General features: G+C 41.6%; 1 protein-coding gene across 5 annotated transcripts in view; it reads right to left on the bottom strand.

Moving 5' to 3' along the window:
- The window catches only part of RCBTB1 (RCC1 and BTB domain containing protein 1), a 49819-nt gene extending 24878 nt beyond the window's left edge, over positions 1-24941 (bottom strand). For 2 of the 5 annotated variants that reach the window (XR_006779523.2, XM_045796839.2), the window contains exons 1-4: positions 24793-24941; positions 9050-9125; positions 8777-8946; positions 8031-8181 (exon numbers count right to left, since the gene is read on the bottom strand). Coding sequence is in view for 4 of the 5 variants with exons in the window: in XM_045796839.2 (XP_045652795.1) it covers positions 8031-8181; positions 8777-8902 (277 nt within the window). In the remaining variant the exon portion in view is untranslated. Of the gene's footprint in view, positions 1-8030; positions 8182-8776; positions 8947-9049; positions 9126-24116; positions 24149-24792 lie in introns of all 5 variants that reach the window. The other 3 variants (XM_045796842.2, XM_045796840.2, XM_045796841.2) reach the window with 3 other exon arrangements.
- Positions 24942-24965: the final 24 nt, after the last annotated feature.

The following is a 24965-nucleotide window of genomic DNA, read 5'->3' on the forward strand; positions in this document are numbered from 1 at the left end:
GATGTAAGTTACTCTCTGGAGCCAAACTGATTAGAAAGTTCATTGGGAAGATCACGAGAATAAATAGAAAACCTCTAAGAAAGGAAGCAAAAGGACAGCGAGCTCCACCAGTTACTAAAACCTATAAAAAGTTTCTAAAACTAAAGTTAATGCTAGGAAATGAACAGACAGACAAACCAGTGGAATGGAACTGAAGGTCTAGAAATAAACCAGTTGCACACAGAATTAAAAGCTATGTTATTTGGAGAAGAAAGGACTTTTTTACAAGTTGGGTTGAGATAATTTGTCATTGAAAAATTAGATTCATTCCTCACACCATAATTTTCTAATGAATCAAAAATTTAAATGTGCAAAATAAAACACGAATTAGAAGGAAAGAATTAGTGAATTACTGAATAACCTGGGAATAGGGAAAACTTTCCTATGACTCAAAATCCAGAAGCAATAAAGAGTGATAAATCTACTTATATGTTTTTTTAAAACTTCACATGGAAAAAAACACCATGGGCAAAGACAAAAATTAAATATTAGGAAAAAATACTTGTAATTTATATTACTAAGAGAGAATATCTCTGATATAAAAAGAGCTTCTAAAAATATAGAAGAAAAAGACCAGAACCCTCTAGAAATATGAACTGGTGGTTCACAATGAAAGAAATGTAAATGACTCTTAAGCATATGAAAAGATGCTCACCCTCACTCTTAAGAAGAAAAATAGAAATTCAGAAGATGGGGACTCCTACTCACCAAGGCTACCGCCTAGCTACTACCATCGCCACCACTGCCGGAAGCCCGCTGTGTCAGGAACAAAGACTAATGCAGAGTCCCTGATACAATATCACCCTTTTAAACACGCCGACTAGCTATTTGGTAATAGCTGACTTTTTTTTTTTTTTAAAGATTTTATTTATTTATTTGACAGAGAAGGAGACAGCCAGCGAGAAAGGGAACACAAGCAGGGGGAGTGGGAGAGGAAGAAACAGGCTCATAGCGGAGGAGCCTGATGTGGGGCTCGATCCTGGAACGCCGGGATCACGCCCTGAGCCGAAGGCAGACGCTTAACCGCTGTGCCACCCAGGCGCCCCGGTAATACCTGACTATTACCAAGCTGACTCCAACGGACCCTTTCCACCCTGGAAGAAGCAGCCATTCATACTAACAGAAATCAACATACAATCGGGGTACAAGTTTCCTGCCCAGAGGACCTCAGCTAACACAACTACATGAGGGCTTACAGAGTATTTAATCCACAGAGTATTTGATTCCACAAAATATCTAATCAGATCAAGGCACCACTTTCTAGCAAACGAGGTGCAGCAATGCTCCCATGACCATGGGGCTCCTGGTCCCATCTCACCTACTGCAACAGGCAGAAGATGTCAGTTGGACACAGCGAAGACAAGCCAGCTGAAGGTGCAGCTGACGCATCAGCCTGGAGATGAGTCCACGTGAGGATGGGATGCTAAGCTCCAAGGGACAGCTTCTAAATCAATGACCGCTAAATGGTGCTGTTTCCCTAACAGGTAGAACACATGGGTCCAGGAACCAGACTGGATTATATGAGTGACCCTACTGACCACGACTCCCAGTGACCGACTTGGGGAATCTGTGCTTCCTGTCCCTGAAATTATAGGTTCTGTAGGTTTAGAAGTCCTGGTTCCCTAAGCAGAAACACTTCCACTAGCGGACATGGCAAGAATTCCACTGAACTTTAAGTTGTGGCTGCAAAAGGCACTCTGTGTTCCTCTAGTCAAAGGACCAACAGGAAAAAAGAGGAGTCACCCTCCTGGCAGGGGCAATGGACCCAGTCAGCAGGAAGAGGAAGGGCTGCTAGTATATAATGGGGGCAAGAGAGGAATATGCTTGGCAAGGAGGTAAAATTTAGTACTTTGGGTGCACACTTGCCCAACAGGGACGGTAAACTGGAACGCACAGTAGCCGTGGCCAGAGTACAGCACGGTTAGGGGCTTATATCCCTCAAGAATGAGAGTCTGTGCCACACCATCAGGTTAGCCCCCTGAGCCAAATGCCAACCAAATATGAACGGAATCTAGAAGGAGCGCTGAGTAGCAGTTGTGGCCATGAGACTAGCTGCAGCAGACAGGCAGTAATTCATCCCACTAACGGTCTTCACAGAAGTCTTCCCTAGGAAAAGAGGCCCTCCAAAATCCTGGGAGAGCTATTCCCAGAGCATATCAGAAGACATGGATCTGAGCAGTGCATGGAAGAGAATGAATGAACGCTGTGCCTTGCTGTGTCCCCCAGATGCCCCTCAGGATTAAGGACCTTTTCTCCAGTCGCTGGGACTGCTGCCAGCTGCCTGTTCTGAGCCATTGGTTGTCTCCAGCCTTGCCCTTGGCAATCACTTTTTTTTTTTTTTAATGTTTTATTTTTATTTGACAGAGAAAGACACAGCGAGAGAGGGAACACAAGCAGGGGGAGTGGGAGAGGGAGAAGCAGGCTTCCCGCTGAGCAGGGAGCCCGATGCAGGACTCAATCCCAGGACCCTGGGATCCTGACCTGAATCAAAGGCAGACGCTTAATGACTGAGCCAGCCAGGGGCCCCTTGGCAATCACCTTCTCGTGATTACTTTACTACCATTACATAATTATTCTCATCTTACTATTATCACATCATTTTACGTTCTTAAAATAGTATATATACCTATTTCTTCCCTTTTTATACTTGATAAAGCATAGGAAAAGTAAGCTTCCTGAGATGGCTCTTAGTCCCAACTCCCCAGGAAGCTTTCAAAGCAACCCCATCCAACGGGGTACCGGCATTGACTTTCCCAGCCTTGCTCTTGCCACACAGTCTCTGACTGACCAAGGATCAAGCTTCAGAATCATGTGAGGGTCAAGAGATGAGCAAAATTACCAAAGGATGAGACAGTGAAACCAACCAGGATAGAAGGGAGAGTGGGGAGTGGGAAAGGCCCAGGAAAGGGAGAGCACAGAGGGAGGCAAAGAAGCATCCTATTAAGTTCTGACCTTCAAGGAAACTCAGCCTTCAGAGACTGCACACGGAGTTGGAGAAGTGGTCAGAAACAGCTAATTTTATAAGTAACTTAATTAGTCGTTTGCTTCAGAAAACAAAAAAAGAAATCCACAAGCCCTCGGTCTGTATGTAAAGTAATAATACTAAATGAATACTGATCTTCAGAGCAGTCACCAGATGGGACTAGATTTTCTTCTTCTTTTTCTTTTTTGAGGAAAGGCAGACTGCCACATGTAGCGCCTTATATGGATGTGTCTAGAGTCTTGGAAGCTGACTACCCTACATTCTCCTACAAATGGACTCTGAGAGCTTGTCTGGAGGCTCTAGCAGGGGAGCGTAGCTACTCGAATACCCCTGACTTCCTCTATCGGGGAACATCGGCCTCCTCGACCGAGCGCACAGCTTCGGGAGGGCGCACGTGGAGCAGGGAGGGAGGAAGGGGACACCCACCTACCCAGCCGGATCAGCTGTACAAACTCTGGCGGTCAATAGGGTGACAGATGTGGCAGCCAGATCGTGCTCACACCCTAGATTTTCAATTTAATAATGTAGCATTGATCAAAATATTCCTAAAATACCTTTTAGAAATAGCACACAAGTCAGCAAAGCATGGAGAATTGAACACATTATCTTTATTCCTTCCCGAAAACCTACTGAAATACAGTGACGGAAACAATTTTTTTTTTTAAAGGCATAAACACTCAAGGACAAAAAAGAACAATAAAGAAAATACAGTAGGAGAGATGACAACAAACTTTTGGAAGAATGAAGGCAGACGGATGTGGTAACACGGCCGACCAGAGAAGGTGACACAGAGAAGGTGACACAGAGAAGGTACAACTGCAGAAGGAGAAGCCAATTACAACCAGAGGATCCCAGGAAGGCCCAGGGACTGAAGAGACCAGACACCACAGGAGATGTAAGGGCAGGTGTAACAAAAACAGAAGCACTTAGACCCCACATCCTCATCCTCCTGCTGTGGGGTCAGGCAACCACCCCTTCCCAACACTGGTATAAGACAAGAGACCCACAGCATTTATGTGCTGTGAATTTCTTACTGTAAATGCCCTGCAACCCAAGTTCTCCCTTTGCCCAAACCTCCTTCCTTCCCTTCTCCTACATAACAAGACAAAGAAAATGAGCTAGGAAAATAAGCTACAGAGGCCCTGACGAGAGCTGTGAGGCACCGTAGTGAGAAAAGGAGAAGTGGAAATCCGCTACTAAATAGTGAGGTCCCTGTCCTTCCCCTGCTCATGGAAAGCTGGCAAAAAAAAACCCTGGATGGTCAGGAATCTGGAAGGTTCCACCCTACAGAAGCTCGTATACTGACACTGCGAGAATCCCTAATGAAACAGTATCTCTGTAAAGTGAAGCTCAGCACTTGACAAACCCCACCCATGAATCCAGTGTTCCCAGCACGTGAATCAGCACCTGGGTCTCACCCGCGGACAGATGGCCAAGGATCACCAAACTTTTCAAGAAAGCCTCTGACAAGAAAAGTCAGAGACCAAAACAAATTAAAGAGAAAGAAGAAAACTGGGGGGGGGGGGGGGAACAGTGCAGAGACCAGAAGACAACTTGAAAGTAACAGCCTCAAAGAGAAGTTAGTGAATCCATGACACAAGGACAGGAGGCTCGGGAAAGGCACACTGAGAGAATGAGAAAGAGAACGGGAAAATGTAACAACAGAAACATGAAAATGTGACATCAGAGTTGTAACATGAAGTTGAAGAAATTTCCCAAAAAGCAGATAGGAAACAAAATATAAACAAGAAGATCAGTTCAGAATCCTCTTCCTTCTAAGAAAAATTCCAGAAAAGAAGAGAACAGAGAAAACAAAGGAGGGACATTATCCATGAAATATGACAAGAAAATAATTTAGACATGAAGGAATTTCCAAACTGAAGAGTCAACAGAATGATCAATAAATTAAAAATTGGGGGGCCTCGGCTTAGTTGGTTCAGCATCTGCCTTTGGTTCAGGTCATAGTTCCGGGGTCCTAGGATTGAGCCCCAGTCAGTCTCCCTGCTTAGCATGCTCTCTCTCTCTCTCACTCGTGTGCACACTCTCTCATAAAATTTTAATTAAAAATTATCCACACCAGAGTACATAGCCATGATTTTTTCAGAAAACTGTGAATAAAGAAAAGATCCTTAAACCTTCCAAAGAGGAAAAAAGTCATATGCAAAAATAGCAAAAGTCAGAATGGCATCAGAATCTCAAAGCAACCCTGACTGAGAGGTGCAATGACTTTAAAATTCTGAAATAGGATTTTCAATCAGGAATTTTAAGCCCAGCCAAACCACTGAGCAACTGCATGCGTAAAATGAAGGCATTTTAAGGGAATGTCTCAAAGACTTCTCTCACACCACCTTCCTTGGGAAGCTACCAGAGAATGCGTTTCACCCAAATAAGGGTATAATCCAAGCAAGATGACACGAGGCCCAAGAAATAGGGGATCCAGAAAGGACAAAAGTGAGGGGACTCCCATGCATGATGGTGAACGAAGTTCTAGGCTGAGAGCTGGGGAGGGGTGGGGTAGGCCTACAATGACCAGTCCTGGCTAGAAGACGGGGACGGAGGACTCCAGAGACAACCAGACAATCTCAGAAGTGCTGAGATGCTCTATGAACAAGTTTGGGTATCATGACAGACCTATAGAAAAATAGGTGAATGAACTCCAGGTAAACAAACGGTTGTACAGAGAGGTGATGGCTCAGCTATAAATCATACTTACAGAGCCCTAATAATGCAAACACTGAATATCGATTTAACCAAAATGGTGGTATTGCTATATTGAAAGGACTGGAGGAGGAAATGAAGGGGAAAGAAAGCTAACTTCTATCTGCCATGATAAAAAGTGGAAGAATAAGATCTAAAATTGCAAATTCAGGAAGAGGGGCACCTGGGTGGCTCAGTGGTTAAGCATCTGCCTTCGGCTCAGGGCGTGATCCCGGAGTTCTGGGATCGAGCCCCGCATCAGGCTCCTCTGCTGGGAGCCTGCTTCTTCCTCTCCCACTCCCCCTGCTTGTGTTCCCTCTCTCGCTGGCTGTCTCTCTCTGTCAAATAAATAAAATCTTTAAAAAAGAAAATTCAGGAAGAGAGTGTAAGCGTGTTAGTTTAAAAATATAGATTAACATGAGAAGAAACATTTGAAGGGGTTAAAAGTGGTTCCTTCTGAAGGGTAGTTTCTAAGACTGAGGAGGGGTGGGGCAAAGGTCCTTCTACAGTGTTTTAAATGGTTTAATTTGTTTTAAAACTATTTGTAATACATATATAATAGGCACAAACATGTGCTATACATACATCTGATACATAATGTAGGGCATGTTTAAAATATATAACAAAGTTGAACTAAAGAAAAATATTCCCACAAGAAAATGTTATTTATTTTATTTGTATTTTTATGTTTCATGTTTATTTATGTTTATATCTTAATTATAACACTCAAGATAGTTAAGACTACATGATCTGGACTCTGGAATAATTCCAAGAGTTGTAATTTCCTAAGGTCACCACTTTGAAGAAAACGAAGAATTTATTATTATTTTTTTTTTAAAGATTTTATTTATTTATGTGACAGAGAGACAGCCAGCGAGAGAGGGAACACAGCAGGCAAGTGAGAGAGGAAGAAGCAGGCTCCCAGCAGAGGAGCCCGATGTGGGACTCAATCCTGGAACGCCGGGATCACGCCCTGAGCCGAAGGCAGACGCTTTAACGACTGCGCTACCCAGGCGCCCGAAAACCAAGAATTTAAATGTCCATGTTTTAGGGGTGCCTGGGCGGCTCAGTCAGTTAAGAATCCAACTTCTTGATTTCGGCTCAGGTTATGACCTCAGGGTCGTGAGATCAAGCCCCGTATTGCTCTCCATGCTCAGCAGAGTCTGCTTGAGATTCTGTCTCTCTCTCTCCCTCTGCCCCTCCCCCACTCGCACATCCGTGTGTGCACACACACTCTCAAATCATCTTTACTTAAAAAATAAATAAATGTATACATTTTAGTGTGTTTGCTCTAAAAAACTGCCCCAGTGTTTTACAGTTAGAAATCAATGACCAGTTAAAACTGATATTTGTTAGGAAAAAATCAAATCATTAGGTCACAAGAGATGACAAGCAGAACCAGTCAGCCAAGTAGTAACTGCTTGAAAGAGCCAGCGTGATGCCAGAAAGCATGGTTACACAACATGTAAGTGAGATCGTCACCTCACTACGCTCAACACCAGTTATATTCTCACTAGACAATCATGCTCAGATCTGGATCGCACAGCTTGAGAAAGAGGCAGACAACTTGGAGTGGATTCCGATCTGAATTAAAGGCAATTAAAAAGCTCAATACTAAGACCTCTGGCAATATCCAGGGAAGCTGTGACTCCTCAGTCTGAAGAGAGAAACACAAGCAAACAGAAAGCTTCCCCACAGAAAGCAGAGGGTCTCTTCTAGAGAGAGAGAGAGCGCAAGAGTTAACATGCTTAAATATAAAGGGAAGAATTTAGGTTATACAAAACCTATTTTCAGAGAGTCCTGGTTGCTCACAGTGCAGATAAATTACCAAAGAAGAACCCTATAGTGTCCTTCTTCAGTGATCTTACGGAGGCAGAGATTAAAAGGAGAAGAATCTATCCCATATTCTTTCCAGATGGCACGCACATGAATGCCTGGGAATAAACTAAGATCTCTTAAATTCGAGATTCAGGAACTACACAATGAAAGGAAAACCAGAATTATGTGTGTTTATAAAAACATAAAATAAAAACATAAATCCACTGAAAAATTAGGCTGAAGGCTACTTGGTTTGCTACATCTAATCTTCAACGACTTTACATTAGTATTCTAATGTTTACTTAATTTGCAAGCAATATTATGGCTGTTCCAGAGTTCGCCTGAAGTGCTTCACTTTTATCAGTTTGGTATAGTTCTCAGAAATTAAGCAATAAACCATGCGAAATTATTTCATATGGCCCCACCTTCCCTTAGCTCAGAAGTCATGCTCGATTTCCCACAAACTGAAAAGATGGCTTTGTTCCCTCTTTACCTTCGGTGCTGAGAAGGACATGTGGTCCACTCCCATAACTAAGGCTTTTAATCTTCTTTCCACATAAGGCTTCTAGCTTTTTGGGTACAAGTGTACTCTGGTTATCTCCAGTTCCTAGACAGTTACTATAGTTCAGTCCAAATACAAAGACCTAGAAAACAAATAGTTTTGTCTGAGTCACTTGGCCTAAAGTTACACAAAGGCTTCCTTCTCCATCTGGAAAATAAGACACACTCAAGTTCAGTGTGACAGCTCAGTAGGCAGGAAAAGACTGATCGGATTAAGAAAAATTCAACCTCTACTGACATGACTTAAGTTTTAGGATATTTGGCTATACTATGAAATTCAAGGAGTAGCAGGGGGTTGAGGGGCATCAAATCAAGAAACTGAAAGGAGAGAGAAATTCTATCGAAGACATGGTCTTCCTGAATTTCAGGTTCTTTTTATCCCCAACCTTTTCAGAAGATAAGGAGGTAGGCCTTGCTGGATACATCTGGGATAGTGGTAGGAGAAAAGACTGGAAGGAAAGGAAGGGCCAAGAGGATAAAGTGCCAAAAAGCATACCAGGGAAAGTGGAATGAATTGTGTCTATGGATCTTCCACTGAATTATTTCAAAACAGAAACTGATATGAGTAAATCTGCATTCTGGAAAGATCGGCTGGCCACAACCTTTGCTTGGTCTTCAAACTTCACACTTTAAAGCTCACCCCCGAAAATTACACTCTAGGTTTTGAGAGCTTCTTACCTCATCATTGTCAGTAACATACAGCGCTTCATTGGCTGAGGTGCCAAAGACACATGCTTTCCGAATAGATGCAATTTCTTGAGGTGAGAGCAGAGTGAAGATTGGCCACTTTCCTACATCCACCATGACTCTGGCTTCAAGTAATTCCTATAAATAAGCCAACATCTCTGCTGCAACAAAAAAGATCCCAAGAAAAAAATTAACCACTAAACTAACTTAAAAGACACTGTGAATAAAAGGAAACAAAACCTAATTTCAAAAGAAAGTACCTACCTTTGGTTAAATGGATCACTCACTTTCCCCAGCAACCTGTCCAATCCTTCCTCTGCCGTCAAACCTGGGCCTTTTTCTGCAATGAGAGGAACAACTTGCTAGAACCCGTTGTTTATCGTACGTACTTACAAGTCGGTGCTTATCTGTTTCATACATACTCATCTGCAACCAGAGAGCAGATAATGGAAAGGCAGCTAACTAGATGAAACCAGGGTCTCTCGTCAGGAATTTTTTCTTTAGGTTATTGAGATAAAGTTAAAGGTTACAGTACTAGTTTGTCTAAGACACTGAATTCTTGCTTAGGAGACAGAGGGCAGGAGGGTGTGTGTGTGTGCACGTGAATGTTATAAACATCAGAATCATTACCTCTACTTCCCCAATGTGCTCCTCCCACCCCCAGGATTCACTCAAAGATCCCCATCCCTTGTAGAAATAACTGCCATACCAAGCCACTGTTTAATGATGGGAGTGGGACATCCCCACCTAAGTCCAGAGTGGCAAAAATATTAAGAAGGACTAGCCTAAGATATACTGAATGAAACCATAAAATAAAGTATTATATTCTGGTCCTGATTTCTACGACCACATTTTCTACATATATACAGATCAAATAAAGACTACTACTAAAAAGTAGACATAGGTATAAATTTCCATAGAACTCTAAACTTGACCTGTTTAAGGAGTTTTACATGAAGAATCCATCCTGGTCATGCCTCCAATTCTTCTAGGGTTAAAATGTATTTCTAGAAATTCTAGGGAGCTGCACAAGCACAATACCCTACCATGCCAAGTGCGTTTCCATCCTGGCTCTCACCTCTAAAAACTGAAATAGAGCCAGTTTATAAATAAAACCAGGCTTTCCTAATGAGGTACAGAACTCCTGAAGTTCCTTCCTCCTCACCCTCTTCTCAGACTTCTAAAAATAGCCAGGAGAGCCAGGCTCAAGACCAAGGAAGGCCTTCTGGGCTCCAGCACCTCTGATAACACCTAGAGAGAGCCTTGGGGCTTAGGCAGACTTAGCCAAGGCCTCAGTTTTCACCATCCAGGGAGACTTTTCCCATCAGCACCAACTTGGATGACAAAGAGCAGATGACTACTATGCCCCAAGAATCACATCACATATTCAATAAGCATTAAACACCAACAGGAAGGCCATTCCCCATCACTCCACAGCCAGACTCCTGGAACGACATTTGAATGTTCTGAGACGTGTGCATGTGTGCGTGCTGGTGAGAACAGGCAAAGGATTTCAGGAAGGGTAAAAAACTAATACATAAAAACATGTTGAAAAATTTTGTTTTGGGGTGGCTGGGTGGTGCAGTCGTTAAGCGTCTGCCTTCGGCTCAGGGGGTGATCCCGGCGTTCCGGGATCGAGCCCCACGTCAGGCTCCTCCACTGGGAGCCTGCTTCTTCCTCTCCCACTCCCCCTGCTTGTGTTCCCTCTCTCACTGGCTGTCTCTCTTTCAAATAAATAAAATCTTAAAAAAAAAATTTTTTTTGTTTCAACTGGTACAAAGGGGTAAAGGAAAGTAAGTCTCCCTACCATCCCTCTCCAATCCTCTCCTCAAAGGCAACCACTGTGAACAGTTGTTTCTAATCCCTTCCAGAGACAGTGTATGCCTACAAAAGCATTATGTGTAGGTGTGTGTGGAAGCCTTTTTTCTCTTAACAGTACATCTTGGAAATCATTCTATATTAGCACATGTAGACTTACTTCATTTCTTTTCAATGGTACATACAGCATTCCATTACATCAAGTTAACAACTTACCTGCTTCTGCTGAGAGACTGTTTAAGTCACTGCTAGTCTTTTCCTAACATAAAGACTGCAATTATTGCCTACATAACATTACTGCATATACTTGTCTTTTTTTATACATATATTTATAAGATAAATTCCTAAAAATGGAACTGCTGGGTCAAAGTCTAATTGCTATTTTTTTTTAAATATTTATTTATTTATTTATTTGACAGCAAGCAAGCACATGGCGGTGGGGGGGGGGGCTGAGGCAGAGGGAGAGAAAGTCTTAAAGCACCACCCAGGCACCCCAAATTGCTATTTTACCTTTTTAACAGTTATCTCAAATTGTCCTCTACTGAAGTAGTACCAGTAAATCAAATAACCAGCAATGTACGGCAGCACCTGGTCACCCACACCTTACCACGCAGTGTATTATCATGGTGTCTCGGGTTTGTTTCAGGTTGAATTCCTCCTATGATGAGTGAGGCTGGGCATCATTTAAAAGATAATCACAATAACAGCAACAATAACAGTGGATATTTCTTGAACACTATGTGCCAAGACTGTTCTTAGTATTTTACATCTATTAATTCACGTAAATCCTCACTTTACGGTCAAGGAAATGGAGGCAAAGAGATTTTAAGAATTTGCTCAAACCAGTAAGTGGCTGAGTCAGGGCCTGAAGCCACGCAATCTGGAATCTGCACGTGCACCCTTCACCTCTTGGCCTCATGCGTCATCCTTTTACATAAAGTCCCTATTTTTCCTACTGGACTATTGTTCTTGATTTTTGTGTTCTTTATATAGTAAGATGATTGTTTTAAATGCTCTTAGAAGTAACCAAAAAAGATGACTCCCACCCCGCCCCACCCAAATGGCCTGCCTTGTGTCTCTTACAAAACAGAGAGGGAAGGAGTCACAAGAAAGGAAACAGTGTAAATATCTATAAGCAGAGAGATCAATTCCAAAAAAAAAATCCAGAACTTTATTTTCCTAGAACATGAACCACATCAAAGTTAGTCCTCAACATTTAATACTGTATATAATGTAGAATTTTAAATAAATAGGGAAAAGGGGGAATTTAAATTAGCCAAAAATATATGATTCACCACATTTAAAATTACAACACAAAGGATACTACCATCAAACTTATACAATTTCCTGAAAACAGTACAATTATTCTGAAGTCATTAATCAGTCACAGGCAACTCTGCCCCCAAGGGTTTGGTAAGCTACTAAAAAATCAGGCTTCCATAATGATAGCTTATTATATGAACTTATATATTTCAGAAGGATGGCTTATTATATGAACTTTATATTATATGAACCCATTCCTAAATTACTTGAAGCTTTATTTTACAAGATATTTCTTCAAAGGCTTGTAAAATTAAAAGTTAATATAAAACCAGATCATGTATCTTACAGGACCACACCCATCATAAAAAGAAAGTATTAGCAACAGTCTTGGCATGGTGGAAAAGACAGTGTCCTGAAGCTCGTGTTTTATTCCCAGGTTGGCTTTTAATTCATCCGTGTGACATGCCACCTACCTTCCTGAGCCTGGGTCTCTCAAAAATCTGTCCTGTAAGATTCTATAATGTTATGTTCAAGATATAATGAACAAGCTGCAGGGGACTTTGGAACACATGAGAACAAGGGCAGTAACGCTGCCCAAGCACGTATTCACTCGTAGCAACACGATCCGTGAAGTAAATGAAGACCAGGAAGGCAGACACGAACAGTGATCCAGAACTGGGCAGACACTAATGGTAAGCAGCTTCGCACACATTACCTCACTTAATCTTCACGATACTCTTGTAAGGAAGATCATAATCCATTCTTAGCAGATGAGAAGTGGGCTCAGAGGTAAAGTGACTTCCCAAGGTCACAGAGCAGTGACTGGAATAGTCAGGACTCAACCCCTAGCCCTCTGATTCTTACATCAGAGAACATCAGCCCTGGCCCTTCAGTTATTAAACTTCTCCAACATTACTTCCTTCTGACTTTGTCTAATAATGTACACCAGCACGTTTTTAAAATGCTTCAAATACAAAAAGAACTTCCCCCTAAAAATGTGTTCCCTATTGCCTTTATCTAGATTTGTCTGGTTAAACCTTGAGAATGTCACTCATTCCTTCCTTCTTCCGAAAACCACTAGGCGGCAGGCCCTGGAGACCAAACACACCTTTGTCCTCAAGGAACTCACAAGAGTGTATGAGCACAAGGTGCCTCATTGGGCTACAGACTGCTAAAGCACAAAGGATGTCTTCACGAGACTATGTTCAAGATGAGCAGCTGAAGACATGAACAGGGGATCCTCAGAATTCAGACAAGGTTCCCCAAGAGGTTTTGTGGAGGCATTAAAACTCAGGATGTGCTATGTGCTGTAAGGAATAGATCAGTCCTGAATGTGGGCATGCGGCATATCTTCTCCCAAGGCAGTGTAATGTAAATGCAAAGACCACCAACTTTTTCTAATTAACTCAAAATTACCACATCATCCTTATGAGATATTTAATTTCTCCAGTTTCCTGGGGGCAGCGACACCTTTGCTAGCTAATATTAAGAAAATCATACTAAGGATCATTCTATCAACTTCATATGTTTGACCCTCTACCACAAAATTATAAAGTGGGTACACTACTAATCTGAAAGGCTAAAGCAGGTGGAATCACTAGAAATCAACTAGCATTTAATCTGTTACGAAATCTATACCAGACTTAAGAACCCCTGTGGCTGACAATGAGTCAGAAACATAAGGATCTATCACAAGAGGAACAGTATTAGGACAGTTCTGATGTCTTAGGACATCTACTAAATTTGCCTAAACATGAAGCAGAAGTATTAACAGATTTGTTCTAACTGTATGGATTACACTTAAAGGATTATAGACATAGTTCAACATCATTTCATTTATATCATAACTCCAGAGGTTGCAAAAGAAATGCAGATGCTTCAAATAGTAATATTCTGTAAGAAAGCACTACTAACAGGGAAGAATCTCCAAACAGCCTGCTTGACCTAGGTCATCCTGGATAGGCACGTACTTTGGTAAGTATTCAGCAGTGATCTTAAGCAAGGCAGCCCAATGCTTTTCCTTCCATAGTCCCGTGCATCCCTCAAATGAAGCATCCCAAGGGAGATGCTAACAAAAAGCTTAAACTAGGAGCTTATTTCCATGTTAAAAACAGAACAAAACACCCTGCAAAAAACCAAGTGTACCTGTAAGGCTTAGCTACGTTAGAAAACAATATGTGCTATATGATTACAATTTTTTAAAGTATAATATATACAGATAAAAGGATACATACACACCAAATGTATTTCTCTGGAGAGATTAAGAGGTGATGTTTTCTTTCTTTGTGCTGTTCAAATATATTCCACATTTCTATAACAAACACTTTGTGACCAAAGGATAAACAAATATTTTAAATGAAAATAAAAGCTTAGTTATTTGTATTATATATACCCCCTAAACTGCTATAGTTTAAAGAGGTATTCTTGCCTTAAATTTACAACCTAGGACGGCAGAGTGTTTCAAGCAAATCTGTAAAATGAGTTATTAATATAAAATTAAATGTAGAAAGTGGGAATGTAAAATGTTACAGCCAATGTAGAAAACATTATGTCAGTTCCTCAAAAAATTAAAGACAGAATAACTATATGATCTAGCAATTCTACTTCTCGTATATACACAAAAGAATTGAAAGCAGGTACTGGAACAGATAGTTATACACCAACGATCAGGGCAACATTATTCACAATAGCCGAAAGGTGGAAAACCCAAACATCGACCAACAAATGCATGGATAAACAAAAATGTGGTATCTACATATAATGGAATATTACTTGACCTTGAAAAAGAAATGACTGATACATGATATAATAGGAATGAACCGTGAGAACATTAGGCTAAGTGAAGAAAGCCAGACGCAAAAGAACACAATTGTACGACTTCACTTACATGAGGTACCTAGTCTAGTCCAATTCATAGAGGCAGAAAGGAGAATGATAGTTGCCTGGGGTGAGGGGGGAGAGAATGGGGAGTTACTGTTTAATGGATACAGAGTGTCAGTTTGGGATGATAAGGAAGTTCTATGGAGACAGGTAGTGGTAAGAACTGCCTAATACTGTGAACGTTCTTAATGTCAGTAAACTGTATACTTACAAATGGTTAAAATAATTTTTATGTTATGTATATACATATATATTTTTAAAGATTTTATTTATTTGACAGAGAGAGAGACAGCCAGCGAGAGAGGGAACACAAGCAGGGGGAGTAGGAGAGGAAGAAGCAGGCTCCCAGCAGAGGAGCCTGATGTGGGGCTCGATCCCAGAACGCTGGGATCACGCCCTGAGCCAAAGGCAGATGCTTAACGGCTGAGCCACCCAGGCGCCCCATATGTTATGTATATTTTATCACAATTTTTAAAAATCAAATTATGGGTGCATCTGGGTGGCTCAGTTGGTTAAGCGACCAACTCTTGGTTTTGGGTCAGGTCATGATCTCAGGGTGGCTTTGTACTCAGGGGGGAGTCCACTTGAGATTCTCTTCCTCTCCCTCTGCCCCTCCCCCCCACACATGTGTGCACTCTCTCTCTCAAATAAATTAAAAAAAAAAATAAAAGAAAATTATGATCCATGGGTTTACACCAAACCTGCATTAATAAACTTAAAGATACATATTTTAAAATTAAATATAAAAGTGTTTCAGTCCTAAAAAATATTTTTGAAAAAGTACAATCATAATTCATTAATTTTGTCTTGGGAAGACAAGTTCAGATTAAACAAAATCCTGAATGGAACATTTCTAAAAGACACACAGCCTTCTTAGAACTTTCCAGCATATACAGCAATTCAAACTAAATCAACTATTTGTTATGATGACCAGTCCTTCTAGGGCTTGACTGATAATCATAAAAATGAGTTGTAATTAGCATGTCCGTTATATTAAATAATCACTTCTGAAGTACTTCAGTAAGATACTCTTTTTTCTTTTTGCAACATTTTTTCTGCCCATTATTTAGGAAGTACTTTCTCATAAAAAGCATTGATATGTTCAGCCTCAATTGTCACTCACTGTGCATTAATAGGTGAATCAATGATTTCTTGGCTTTTTTTGGCATATGGAAATAGAGCAAGAATAGAAGAACAGAAATGAGAAATGAAAGCAGAGGATGGAAAAGAGTTTTAACGCCTTCAGAGGATAATATGCCAACTCACTTGGCTCTCCATATTTTCTTTAGCACTTGAAAACATATCCCATATTCCTACACACTTTTTCTGTGTTCATTAGTACTACAGATCAAAATCCCATTCCCTGGGTGGCTTTTCCTAGTGACCAGCACTGTCCCTCAGAAAGCTCATGGCACGGAGAAGTAAAGGTTATTTTATTTTACACTCTGAAAGCAAATTTAGTCAAGAGGACAAACACAGACCTTCCAATTTTAGAAATCTACATTTAGAACTGGAACTCTAAAGGAGTAATGTAGCAACCAATCTTTTGATCCCTCTAAGAGCACATTTATCTTCCCGTCCCCTAGGAACCAGGTAACTGTTAAAGGAAGGTTTGCTTTACTCATCTAGCAAAAAAGATATTTGAATACATTTACAAAATTTTTAAAAAGAACAGGAAATGGAGAAACTAGTCCAGGAAAACTTTGTTTTTGATAAAACAATGCTCTCAGAAACACCAGAAAATAGAATTATGACTTACAAAGATGGGGCTTCCGCACAGATCTCAACCCTCATTCTAACCAGCACGTATCTGGCAACAAAGCAGATGGACGCAACCAATGGAAAAGTACACCTCAGAACCTGCCTTCTGCTGGCCTAAAAGCATGCTAAGGAAAAGAGGTCAGAGTAGTGTGAACAGCCCTGCGGAAATGGTTAGCACCAAGATTCTGACTCTTCTGCTGTCATTCTGGGAGCACGAAGCGAGCTTGCATCATTCCTTATCATAGAAGCTGATACTGTCACAGTAAAAATAAAGGACTCTGAATGCTGAATCAATCTGTTCAAAAGTGGCCTGTATGCTCTTTAGAATGCAAGATATAGCCTGGTATAGGCTATTTGAAACAGCTATGTCAAATATGAAAAAATATTTTTTTAATTGCAAAAAAATTTATTTAAATTAAAGCACTTACATGTACACTGAAAATCTCTAACAGAGGTTTTTCCGTTTTCATAAACTGGATGGGTAATTATTTGTTATCAGCTTAAGTTGCTAAGCTGCCTTACAACAGGAATTTATTTATAGTTACTGAGCTATTGATAAAGTCTAAGACGCCTTACCAAAAAAGCACTACTGCATGATAATGTGAACAAAATAATAGCACGTATTAATTCTTCTTCTGACAATGACCCCACATACCAAGAATGCTGGGGAAATCATAAAGAGCAATACATTCATGGTCCCTGGCTCTGAGATTATTTTCTAATAGAAAGATCCTAGGAAGTGGAAACCTAGAACACAAGTAGAATAACCACACAAACAACGGAATACCACACACAAATATATGGTCCATGTGATACATATCAATGTATAAATGAAAAAAAAATCACTTGCACAACAGTTAAAACTATATGAAAATAATATATCCTAAAAACTGCTACATGAAATCCCAGAAATCAAATTTTTAGCATTCTAGCAGATCATAAAATGTAAGCATTTCCTCAGTGAAGATCACCCAGTTTCCTGCAGGAATGAGTGTTTTTCATAACTTTCTTCCTTTTTCACCAATGGAAGTTCCTGTTTGAGCACAAAAGGTTTTTTTTTTTTTTTAAGATTTGATTTAAGGGCACCTGGATGGCCCAGTTAAGCATCTGCCTTCAGCTCAGGTCATGATCCCAGGTTCATGAGGCTCCCTGCTCAGCGGGGAGTCTGCTTCTCCCTCTGCCTCTCCCCCTGGTTTGTGCTCTCTCTCGCTCATTCTCTCTCTCTCTCAAATAAATAAAATCTTTAAAAAAAAAAAAAAGATTTTATTTGACAGAGAGAGCACAAGCAGGGGGAGCAGCAGGCAGAGGGAGAAACAGGCTCCCCGCTGAGTAGGGAGCCTGATGTGGGACTCTATTACCTGAGCTGAAGGCAGACGCTTAACCGATTGAGCCTCCTAGGCACCCCGAGCACAAAAGATTTAAGTGTGTAGCCATCTTTCTCTATTTTGGGGTACTGTATTTCAATTCTAGTAAAACTTTCAAACAGATGAGTTCTAGGGTTTTAGGTAAACTTTTGGGGTGCAACTCACAGCTTGTCATGTCATACGTCTATGCTACAGCAAAATAAATTCAAGAAACCTCTCGAGTTACAGAAGAGACAAATGCTACTCTCATCCATTTCTTCCATGCTTATTCTGATGAGCTTTTTGAGACTGAACAGATGCAATACCTCTGACTTAGACATCAACTGTAGTTCCAAGGTCCACACAGGCCTCTAAGATAGACTTGGCCTCAAAATTTTATGAATAAAAATACATTTTTTAAGAAGATTCAATTCATTTATTTGAGAGAGAGCACGTGCACACAAGCCAGGGGGAGGGGCAGAGGGAGAAGGAGGAGCAGACTCCCTGCTGGGCAGGGAGCCCAATGCAGGGCTGGATCCCAGGACCCTGAGCCACCCAGGCACCCCTAAATAAAAATACACTTTAAAACTACTGCACCAGTTCTATGGTATAAGTACTGTAAAGAAGCAAAGTTTCAGAGATGTACCGAAATACTGATATTTTACTGCCCCAGCTGCTAGAACAGCTGTCAACCCCTTCTCTTTTCTGCAAGCTTACCTTACTAGCAGAATGAAAGGGAACATCCTGAATACTTGACAAATTCCATAAAGACAAAGGGGCTCCAAGAATACGGCATTCTCCAAAAGAGTTTATGCCAGCCTTCATAAAGACGCAGATGAACAGGTGACAAGGTAATCCTCCTACCTTCACTGACAAACAGACTGATGTTTTAGAACGTCCTAACATAGTGACTACCCTCTGCCTCATCAGTTTTGTTCAAATTTGTTACTCACTGGAGAGGACATATGTCACCTTCCAACTGCCAGGAAGTTACTTTACTTGAAACACAATTTGCAATCATGGCCTCTGGAAGCTAGTCTTTATCCCCATCATCCAAGGGGCCACTCTCATTTCATTGCACAGAAGCTTTAGGCAATTCTAGGACACAGAGAATCTGACAGTTCATTGTAAGTGAAGAAATAATTCAACTGAAGCCATGTGCTCAGGTTAGAAAAGCAAACAACCCAAGTGGCAATAGTATTAGCAGGAAAAAAAAAAAAAGATATCCAGGGTTGTGAAGCTGACTGCAGTCCTATAAAAGTACTACTTCTATGAGATACTTCTATTTTTAAAAGGAAACCAGAAACTTTAATGATTTGAAATAACTTCTACAGTTTTGTTCTTCACAGCAACAAACAGACAAAGCTTTGTAAAATGGATCACATAAAAGGCTAAAGGATCAAAAGGCTAAAGAAATGGATAGAACACAGTAATACCTCATTTTATTTTTTCTAATATGTTCAAGGCTGGAATAGAGGGATCCAAGCTCAAATCCATTTATGGTATCATGAACCTTTCCTATGTGAACAGCTCTAATGTGATTTCATCTACCAGTCTCTGTCGTATTAAAAGTATCAAACATACCCTGTGATGGCCTAAAGCCAAATTAACATTCCAGCAGGGGACAGGCAGAACCATACTGTATTCATTCAATAAATGTTTACTGGATGAACTATAGGTAAAAAGGACACAAAGCCAATACCACAGCCCCCTCCCCTGCCCCTAGCAGAACGGACATGGGGTCAGAGGGGTCTAGGCATATAAACAGATGTTCACCAGAATGGCCACTGCTCTGATGGGGTGGTGTGAATGCCATGGGAACACCAGAATCGGGAAGTGTCAACTACCTGTGAGAAGACAGGCAGGGAAGAGTGAATGTATACGCCAGGTGGAGGTACTGAAAGAAATTTAGCACGGCTGTAGCCAAAAAGCTTAGCCTTTATCCTAAGAGCAACATTTAATCACTGAAAGACCTTAAGCAGGGAAGTGGCGTGATCAGATATAGGTCTGTTAAAGATTACTTTGGCTGAACTCAGAGAGCGGATGGGGATGAAAAGAACTCAGGGAGCCTAAGGTGGCTGCGGTAAGGCAGGAAAGAAGGCAGCCTGTACCGAGGAAATGGAGAAACCTGGACAGGAGACAGACTCCAGAGGCTTCTGCAACTGACTGGGAGGAAAGGAGCTGAATAAGGGAAAGGGAGCTGAAGTAACGAGTGAACTGTGGTCCACTCACTAGAACAGAGAACACAGCCAATTTCGGAGGGGGATGAGGAATTCTACCCTGGACACTTTAAGTTTAGCTACCTATGGGATATCAGAGTAGGTATGTCCAATCGGTAGATTTATAAATCCGAAGATCAAGAAAGATCTGGATTGGAGATTTGGAAATTTGGCATGAGATCACCCAGGGAAAAGTCTATGGAGGAAGGAGAGAACAGGCTCTTGGAAAGAACTCTAAATCCAACAGCAGACAGACAAGAAATACCCCTGCAGAAGAGTCTGTGAAGGAACAGGCAGAGTAGGAAGAAAACCAGGAGCAAACAGTGTCACGAAGCCTGGGGACACGAGTATCCCACAGAGAGGTAGTGTCAGGGTCTAATGCTGCTGAGACCAAACGAGGTAAGGACAAAAGAAAGGCCCACTGGATTTAACAAGAATCACTGGCGACTTCCACAAGAAGGGTTTGGGTGAAGTTGTGGGTGGACAAGGCCCAACTGCATCAGGTTGGGGAGCATGTGAAAGGTGAAGGAGAGGAAACAATGAATATAAACAACCTGTTCACGATGAAGTTTGTGAAGGAAAAGAGAAATAGCGAGGCAGTAAATGTAAAATGAACTGGGGTTGAAGGACATACGTGGGGTGATCTCTTTGTTTTAAACATGTCAGAGACTTAAAAAAAATTCTTTTTAATGATTTTATTTTCAAGTAATTTCTACACCCAATGTGGGGCTCGAACTCACAACCCCAAGGCCAAGAGTCACATGCTCTTTGGACTGAGCCAGTCAGGTGCTCCCAGAGACTGGAACAATGTTTACATGTCAATGGGAAGGAGCCGGGAGAGAAAAAGGTAAGGACAGGACATAACCACTAAATCAGGTTTCTGAGAAAGTAACAGGAAGTGGAATGTGAAGCAGAGGTAACAAGATAAGCTTAGAAAGGGGGAGAATCTACTGTGAAGACACAAGAGAAGGAAAGGATAGATACGGAGAGAGGTGAGTTTCAAGGTTGGGGCACCAGAAGGTGGAAGCTCTTTTTCTCTTCTCTTTCTCTACCCCTCCCTCTACAGTTTTCACTTTCACCAACAATTTATAAGGGTTCCAACTTCCCCATACCTTTGCCAACACGTATTGTCGTTTTTATCATAGCCATCCTAGAGGGTGTGAAGTAGTATCTCACGTGGGTTTGATTTGCATTTGGGGTCATTCTCTCCTGGGGTCACCTTTTTCTCCCTGTGAGGAAAGACGACTGACCAGAGGAACCTACAAAGGTGCTAGGAGGGCCCAGTGGAAGTTGGAAACCTTAAGTCTGTCTGTAAAAGTACCCATCTGATCTCCTGTGAGTTTTTCTTCTCCAGTGAAGTGGTTTGTTTTTCTGATGTAACCAGACTCGGAATGGGAAGTTGCTCATTTAAACATTAATGAGACAAGAGCTCCTGAATGACAGATCATCTGCTTATTCAAAGTCCCGTAATATACACATTTGAAATGACAGTTTGCGTAAGCTCCACTCTTCTTGCCCCTTGAGAACAAAGCGTCTCTCAAACGTGTTCACCGCAGATCTTACATCTGTACTGTATTTACAACTACAATCACAGTACTACACTCATCAAATGGCAAACTGCAAGAAAACACCACATATCCATCACCTCAATAATGGGTAATTCCTTTAAAGCCCGTTAACTTAAGACTGGTAATAACCAATTACACAAAATGATTTTTGATGTAACCAGTTACCTTGTAGAGTACAAGATACAGTCACAGCTTTCAGTTAAACCAATTCAGTAAGTACATCCTTATGTAATACGAAGTAAAGATTTAATAATTCAGGGTTTTATCACTAAGGCACACTACTGCATATGCTGCCCTCAATTTTGTGCTCAGGGATCACATCTTAGGACTGACTTATATGTGAACCACATTTGCACGAAGGATTTATGACACAAGGTGCTATGTTGTTGCTTCAATCATCTTTCGCTGAGTAACATACCATCCCAAAACTCAATGGCTTAAAACAAGAGCTGTTTGTTATTGCTTTCAACTCTGTGTTTTGAGTAACTCAGCTGAGGTTCCTCACGAGGTCACGGGTCCTGGGAGCTTAAGTAAGGCTGACAACAGGCCTCACTCATATAGCTGGGCCTCTGCAGGTGGTCTCTCCTCCAAGATCCAAATGCAGCAGATATAGACTCCATCTCTTAATGGGACGTACAGCAGTCAAGCACAGGCATGGGAGGAACTGCTGGCAGTGATCTTTGGAAACACTTTACCACAGCTGTCAACATTACTAGATGTTTCCACTATACTATTTGAGTTCATGACTGAAGCACTGGAACCGGATAGACTTGGTCCATCTCCAAAACTAAAACGTTTTCTTAAGCATCAAAAAGAACATCTCAGCAAACATACTCTTTTGCCCCTGTGGAATGTTAATCTCAGGAAAGCCATGGAATCTTCTTTTCTGGAGTTCTGGGAAGTATAGATACCATCTTTCAGGAATGGCCTGAGTATAGTCTTTCCCAAGTGAAATTCATTATCTCCTAAAGTCCTTTCACACTTTACGATTTATTAGGTATGCATGAGTATGATCTCATTAAAATCTAATACTAAAAAAAATCCTGAGGTATCCCCAGCTATTTCAACTCTTGCTTTCAAACTCCATCTAAACTCAAAATTACATACATCTGGATAAGTTCTTCAATATTCAAACCTTTGCTATTGGCTCTCCTACACTCAAGTATGAACTAGATTTTGATATTACAATATCTCTTATAATCTGAAATCTGAACACAGCAACCCAGTAAATCTGTATAGTAAAAAGGAAGTATGCCCCAAAACATTAACTGCTGTTATCTTCAGATGGTATAATTACAGGTGATGTACATTTTTCTCTATGCTTCTGTAGTTTCTAAATTTTGTTTCCTTGCAAAATTAAAAAAAAAAAGTCTATATTGTGGACTTAATGTACTTGGAAATTTTAAAAAATTAAGTCCATGTTATGGGTCAAACACATAACGGATTTAGATAATCACTTGATTAATCACTTGATTAACTGACCTCTATGAAGTCTATTGTGGTTAAACCAAACATGCATCATATGCCTCCTGTGCATTCCTCAACATGTACACAACATGTAACATTTTTAGATTTTTTTTTAAACCGCAGAATATCTTAAAATGTGTCCTAATGCCCTGGTTGGACTCTAGAATCCTTGAGCGTCCACACCTTGTTTATGATGCATGAATTACTGTTTAATGTAGTACCCACAGAAAAAATAGAATAATAATAATGGTCTTTGATTTCCTTTCAGTTTCATCTTCCCCACAGTGACTTTCAGGACACGGTCTCAGACTTCCCAGCTTGAGCTGATTATTAAGATGAAGCCAAAGCTCTTACTAGAACATACAGGCACTATTTTTAAAAATTTAAAAGAATTCTTTTTAAGCGCAAACTTGATAGCTTTTTAAGGCTATTTTTTTCCTGAAGTTCCCAGAATTTGATCATTTGGATCACACCCATAAAAATCCCTGTAGAAGAAATCTCTTTAATGATTAATATCTTTCCTCTTCTACAGGGAAGAAGAAATAGGACCTGTCCAGAAGTCCTTAATAAATAGACTGGTATTCACACAATGGATTAAAAGACCTCCATCTCACAGATTAATTGCTATATTAACAGAATGAAAATATACAGTTACCTACTTAACCCTGAAAGCACTTCAAAGAGGTGAAATTCACCCAGCGCTCACTTCGAATGGATACCTTCTAAAGTTTAAAGCACACTATAAACTGCCCTCAGGATTAGCTCATTTTTCCATTCCTTTCAGCATGATATACCTTGGTGTTTTGATGTTACTATCCCACAATGCACAACAGTCTCAGAAACTGAGTTTTTGCCTCCAAGAACTATAATCCCCCCAAATAGGCCAAAGTCAAATAATACTTTAAATATGTTTAAGCAATATAATATTGTTTTATAAAATTGTAATTCCCTGCTGCAAAGATGACATCGGAATGTCTCGCATGCAAACAAATATACACAAAAAGCCACTTACGAAAGAATAGAGCATGCCTCGATGGTCATCTCCTATAAAATAGAGTAGGTAGTATACCCGAGGCAGGACAAGAGAAATATTTCAGTCAGTTCGCCGCACTCCTGGATGAAGGTCCCTAAGCGAATGCCCCTTTGCGGAAGCCGCGTTGTGGGGGAAAGGGAAACAGTGGAGAATAGAGTTTGTGACACCACTACCCTCCGGAGGTGAAGGAGGAGATGCTAAAATCTCGGAAAGGGCCGAGTGAGGATGGGGAGGAGAGTCGGTGGGGAGGTCTCTTCTCAGCAAAACAGCGCCGAGAGCTGTAACAGGCTTCAGCTGGGAGCAAAGCCGCATCCAAACAGCTCAAAAAAAGGGAGCCGGGAAAACTTTCGTTAGCCTCCCCCCATCCCCAACCCTTTCTCTCCTCCTCGAAGAAACGCCAGCAGAGGTGCTAACGGTGCGGTGCCGGCTGCGCACACATCCGCCGGGACGCAGCGCCCAGCGAACGCGCGGCTGGGGGCCAGGGGGCCGGGGAGCTGGGGGGCCAGAAGGGCCGGGGGGCCGAGGCCCGCACCTGGAGGGAAGGGACGGGCAGAAGAACGGGCCGCACCAGCCCGGCCCGCGGGGAAGGGGAGCAAGGAGAAGAGCAGGGGCGGAAGCGGCTCCCGCGAGCTCGGGCCCGCGCCGCACGAGCTACCTGGGGCGCCAAGTCGCTCTCTCACGCCGTCCGGCCGGGCCCAGCAGCGGGGATCTCGGAAGACCCGCGGGCCGGAGACTTGCCAGCGAGCAGCTGCCCGGACGCCCGGCGAAGGGGAGGAGCGGGGGGCGCGCGCCAGAGGCCAGGCCGCCGGGTCACGTGGCCGGGCCGCC

The sequence above is a fragment of the Ursus americanus genome, chromosome 10 (assembly GCF_024610735.1).
Source record: "Ursus americanus isolate L20-20 chromosome 10, mUrsAme1.1.p, whole genome shotgun sequence".
NCBI lineage: Eukaryota > Metazoa > Chordata > Mammalia > Carnivora > Ursidae > Ursus > Ursus americanus.